Genomic DNA, 6000 nt, shown 5'->3' on the forward strand with positions numbered 1-6000 from the left:
ACACCGCAGGGATCCCATCCCTGAAGCTAGCCTCCACAGGGACCCCGTCCCTGGAGCTAGCCACCACAGTGACCCCGTCCCTGGAGCTAGCCACCACAGGGACCCCGCCCCTGATGCTAGCAGCCGCAGGGACCCCGCCCCTGATGCTAGCCTCCGCAGGGACCCCGTCCCTGGAGCTAGCCACCACAGGGACCCCGCCCATGATGCTAGCCACCGCACGGACCCCGCCCCTGGAGCTAACCACCACAGGGACCCCGTCCTTGAAGCTAGCCACTGCAGGGGAAAAAAATATTATTGTAGTTGGAGACACCTGTTCAACAGTGTATCAGTACTCTTGATAGTGACTGTAGGAGATGGAGTATGGTGATAATGTCTCAGTGTATAACATTATCCACAAGGATCATAATTTTAAGTTTGATGGGTTTCAAGATAATAGATATTATTTATACCTGTGCATAAAAATATTCAGCTTAAAGCTGCATAATCACCTAAAGAAGTAAACAAATTTTTACCACTTTTTCTTTTCTTCAGGGGTGTGAGAAGCTACACTGTCCTTGATTCTGGGTTATCATTGGTCCTACTTCTTAAACCCCCAGTTTTCAGCCAGTTGCGCAAGACTAACCACGGAACCCAGCGAAAATGGCTGCATGGAGTGGCCCCACTAGGTTTTGGGGGACGGTAGAGCTGTAATGCTCCACCCCCTCCCTAGGTGGCAGTGCAGATGTAAAGACCTGCAGAAACTATTCATTACCTGCATTAACATCTGTATCTTAAAAACGGAAGATTTGATGAAATGCGTTACTGTAAAAAAGAGATGATGTCATATATATATATATATATATATATATATATATATATATATATATATATATACTCAAATAATATCTGCATAAACTGTGACTTCTGATGCCATTGCTTATAATGAGTGAGTTCTGATGTCATCACTTGAGTGTTTACAAGGAAAGCTTGTATAATGCAGTGCAGTAGAAACATTGCTACATATTGTTTATGTTTTGGTGACGTATTACTATAGCTTAGATGGTGACCAGTAACAAAAATACATAAAGCTATAAGTCAATAGATTAGTATTGATATTAGCCTTAACTTATACAGCACCTACATATTACGCAGCACTCTTACGATAATGTTTAATCAATCACATCAGCCCTGCCCTGGAGGTACTCACAGTCTAAATTCTCTACCACACACACACACTAAGGTCAATTTCATTGAAGCATATTTTTTGGACTGTGGGAGGAAACTGGAGCACCCAGAGGAACCCAGTGGGAACACCCATGGAGCTTGCACTCTGAGGCAGATATGCTAATCGTGTGTCACTATAACATCTAATAGGCAAGCTCACTGTGTGTGAATTAGAAGCATTTTAATAGCGTGTGGGAATTAAATCTACTTTAAATATAAAAAGTAAACTAAAAATAAAAAGTCATATAAACAACACAGATTATTTTAAATAGACAATTGAATCACAGTAAAATATCAACAAAATAGTCTTAACAGCAAAAGGTAAATGTTAATGTAAATTATGTCAGGATCTACATCTACATCATTCTACAGTTTATGTAGACAATAAATCCAATATATGTACAATATTGAACTTTTCACCATATCCTTTGCTGGTGATATTAATATTGCGATCTAAAAAGCACAGTGTGACTATACTGGCAACAGTAACGTTCCGTTTAACCCCTTTCCAAGGCTGATGGGCATCGAGGTTCAACCGATGTTAGAGATTAGTGCAAGTTGTTTGTTCAGCACAGTAAAAACTTTATACTGTATTATACGGTATTAGCATTAAAAGAATGACACGCTGATAATATCTATGACACATGCAGACAAAGCAGCAAAAGGTTAACAATAAATTGAATATAATAAATCACTTCTATAAGACTGAGTGGGGAATGCATATTATCCCTGAGACTGTACATACCCCAGTGGGCAGAGCATATTACCCCTGAGTGGGTTGTCTGTCAGTGTACATATCCCAGTGGGGGGTGCATATTACCCCTGAGAGGGCAGAGTGTACACAGGGTGGGGGCACAGGTGGGGCTGGCAGAGTGTACACAGGGTGGGGGCACAGGTGGGGCTGTGCACTTCTTACCTGCTCTGGTTTGCAGACAGCTGTTGCACAGCAGGACTCCCAGCACAATCACTCCGGAGGTGAAGCCGACCCCGGAGCCCATTCTTCGTGCGGAGAGTTCATAGAGGGTCCAGCGAGCGCTTCACATAACAATATTCCAACTCCATTGCCCTCTGTGCCCCTCCAGCCGGCTGCCTGTACCCACTCTAGGAGCACGCACGGCGGCCTGACGTCACCCAGTGCTGGGGGTGGGAGAGGGGAGTAAGGGCTGCAGGCTGTAAACTTTCCTCCTGTGTAGTCTGCTGCAGGGATTTCATTACTCCAAAGAGGGGGGGAGACCCTGGAAGGTTTTCAGGAGAGGGACTTGGTATTAGTTTTGCAAATACAGCCAGGGATGTATTGCAATTCTTGCTATTATTATTATTATTATCATCATTATTATTATTTATGCTGTACCGTTTATGCATTATGAACGCATTTCATGAGCATTTCCTATTGTGTAAAATAGCTTTCAGGAATAGAAATAAGGAGGGCACAGTGTATTACATGCTTGTGTAAAAAATCTTTGCACAGTTGCAGTGAATATATGGAGAGATATTTATCAATACATTGTAGTGTGTTTTTAAAACAAAAAAAAACAGTGTGGCATATTTTATTTACATTATGACAACATTTTTGCAAAGTTTATTTCTCAAATTATTATAGATGTTATGTTTCCTCTTACATACCAAAAGTGGTCAGTCATGGTAGTAATTTATTCTTTATTTTCAACCAAAAAAGTTTAGTTTTTTTTTTAATTGGTATGTGGCAGTCCTCTGATTCTGTAATTTCCCCCTAATGTTTCACCTCTGCTCTCCTTTATCCTACTATTGCCTGTTTCAAGTAAGCATTAGTATTGTTGATGCCCCGGTGAAGTTCACAGAAGAGGGTCTTTGACAGCGCCATTGTGTGTACTTTATAAGCTTGTTTTAGTAACAGATAGGAGAGCTTTACTGGGCTACTGGAGACTTTGGGGCGACCTACTGGAATAAAGGAACCTCCAGTAACCATGCAGTTTAGTAAATATACCCCCAGATGTCACTTTTCACCTCTGACTTAGTTAGAGGACCACTAACCCTTAAAGTTGACATTTTCAGATATGAAAGGTTAAGGTAAACGTCATTGCTCCGTGTTAACCTGACATTTGACTGCAGATCTGTCAAAAAGTGAAGTATTACCTTCCCACTCCATTACAGACACTTCCATATGTTTGGAGCTGTGTTCTGATGGGATCTGATGCAGGGGGACTGCAGTCATTGAGCTGCTGTGACACATCTCAGTATATTGGTATTCTGTGTGCAGACACCAGGGCCATCTTAACAACATTATGGGCCCCCGGGCAAAGCAGTGCACCGGGGCCCCTAGATATAGATATAGATATAGATATAGATATAGATATATAGACGTATATAGATATAGATATATAGAGATAGATAGATGTACTTGCTCAGTGACCCTTGAAGGTTTTTTTTGCAGGTTTTTTTCTTTTGCAGGATTATTTATTCTCATTCAGAGCCGCGCCTATGGGGCCCCTTTGCACGTGGGGCCCCCGGGCACCTGCCCATCGTGCCCAATTGAAAAGATGGCCCTGGCAGACACAGTACAGCACCACCTACCTTGTTCTGCACACTACCTTTAATTCCCAGTATCTGTTCTTATTTTGTGTGTATGAACAACTCCTTTTGATCTTCTTTATTCATACAAATATAGTACCATCTCTTTTCAATGAGCTGTGTGCACGTGACTTATGAAAGTGTGTCCAGTGGATGGGGTGACACTTAAAGCAGTAATGAGTTTGTGCCTATGATGTTCTGGTTTGGAAATGTGGTCCTGGTCAGAGAAAAAATAATCCATATTGTGGGTACGGTAATTTAAACCTGCTGTTCTTACACTTTTATAGAGAATGCAAAATTATAATGAGCAGGAGCCACAGCAAGCCCAATCTGGTGCCAGATTGATACATCTACTGTATATAGTACAGTGTATGCTGTGGATGGCCGAGGTCTTCCTGAATTAGTTGCTAGAAGAAGTGATATTTGGGGGTTCTCTGTCAGAGTGAAGAGAAACCATATCCTTACTCTTAGCATCATCATCATCATCACCATCTATTTATATAGCGACACTAATTCCGCAGCGCTGTACAGAGAACTCACATCAGTCCCTGTCCCATTGGGGCTTACAGTCTAAATTCCCTAACACACACACACACACACACAGAGACTAGGGTCAATTTTGATAGCAGCCAATTAACTTACCAGTGTTTTTGGAGTGTGGGAGGAAACCAGAGCACCCGGAGAAAACCCACGCAAACACAGGGAGAACATACAGAGCCTTTAAAGCATCTTCTCAATTTCCCTGTAGCATTACATACTATGGACCTGATGCAGAGCTGAAGTCAACTGGAGTTTCATTTATGGCCCCGAAATTCACATGTAAAAATAGCGAATTTCAGCTAATATATCCAGCTCAGCATCTGTAACATATGCTGATAGGCCACCATGTATAATGGAAACATCAAGCAGTACACTATTTGACCACAAAAGATACGTGGTCTTATTATGTGGCGATATATGTGTAGCACAACACAGGAGACGTGAATATGAATATTGAATAGTATCAGTTATAACTGACTTGTTCTCACAACTCAATGAGGCACAAATACTAATAATATTGAACATGAACAAAGTCATCATCATATAAGATACTAAAGTATACTAAATTGTAATCCGAGTAATTTCTTAAAGTGACTTATTAAAGTTCCTCTAATGTCTAGTAGGGATGAGCGCACTCGGATTTCTGAAATCCGAGCCCACCCGAACGTTGCGGATCCGAGTCGGATCCGAGACAGATCCGGGTATTGGCGCCAAATTCAAAAGTGAAACTGAGGCTCTGACTCATAATCCCGTTGTCGGATCTCGCGATACTCGGATCCTATAAATTCCCCGCTAGTCGCCGCCATCTTCACTCGGGCATTGATCAGGGTAGAGGGAGGGTGTGTTAGGTGGTCCTCTGTGCTGTTTAGTTCTGTGCTGTTTAGTTCTGTGCTGTTTAGTTCTGTGCTGTTTAGTGCTGTGCTGTGCTGTGCTGTTTAGTGCTGTGCTGTTTAGTGCTGTGCTGTGCTGTGCTGTGCTCAGGGCTGCCAAGAAGAATTCAGGGCCCGGGTACAACAAATTCATGGGGCCCCCCTCATAGTGAAGTAAGCCCCAAAATTTTTTTGCGCCGCCTTACGGCGGCGCAAAAAAGATTAGGTATATGGTCATATATTCAGGGGCGTGGCTAGCCAAACGGCAGTGCAAAAATTTTGGGAGGGGCGGTCATGCATTTGGGGGCGTGGCAAACGTGCCATTGGGGCGTGGCTAACATAAAAACCACTAGGCTCTCAATTCGCCGGAGCGTCACATATGTTTAAGCACTCCTGACTTTCAGGACATCTACCACCACAGGGTAGTATACAAACAATGCAGTGTGTACACAAACAGTTCAGTCTTGGCCTACACCTTACATTGGACACAACATTCACCAAAAATTGGTATTGTCCCTACTAGAATCACAACATTTCACACACTGTGCTGCTCTCTCCTACCTGTTCTTCTCACTTTCTCCACCTGTGGCTGCTGCTTTCTTTAGTTGTGGCTTGTCCGGATCCAGAAATGTTGAAGGACCTATTTTGAAAAAAAAATGGCTACATTTAGAAAATTACAGCCAGCCCCAGCGTTAAATCAATAGCACCCACGATTAATAATTAGGCCTTCCTCCAGCTCCAATATTACAATAATGTGCCCCTTCATCATCGCCATGCCTTATGATCACACTGTGCCCTCCATGCTGTTTTTGCCCCCTTCATCTGGCTCCCCTTCATCAGA

The 6000-nt window shown here is 42.7% G+C and overlaps 1 protein-coding gene across 1 annotated transcript in view; it reads right to left on the reverse strand.

Annotated features, from left to right (window-relative positions):
• The window catches only part of LOC142100014 (chondroitin sulfate proteoglycan 4-like), a 29313-nt gene extending 26992 nt beyond the window's left edge, over nt 1–2321 (reverse strand). Inside the window, exon 1 of the mRNA XM_075184019.1 lies at nt 2120–2321. Within this exon, the coding sequence (XP_075040120.1) occupies nt 2120–2201 (82 nt within the window). The 5' untranslated portion in view covers nt 2202–2321. The remainder of the gene's footprint in view (nt 1–2119) is intronic.
• Between the last annotated feature and the right edge of the window lie 3679 nt (nt 2322–6000).

The sequence above is a fragment of the Mixophyes fleayi genome, chromosome 1, assembly GCF_038048845.1.
Source record: "Mixophyes fleayi isolate aMixFle1 chromosome 1, aMixFle1.hap1, whole genome shotgun sequence".
Lineage (NCBI taxonomy): Eukaryota > Metazoa > Chordata > Amphibia > Anura > Limnodynastidae > Mixophyes > Mixophyes fleayi.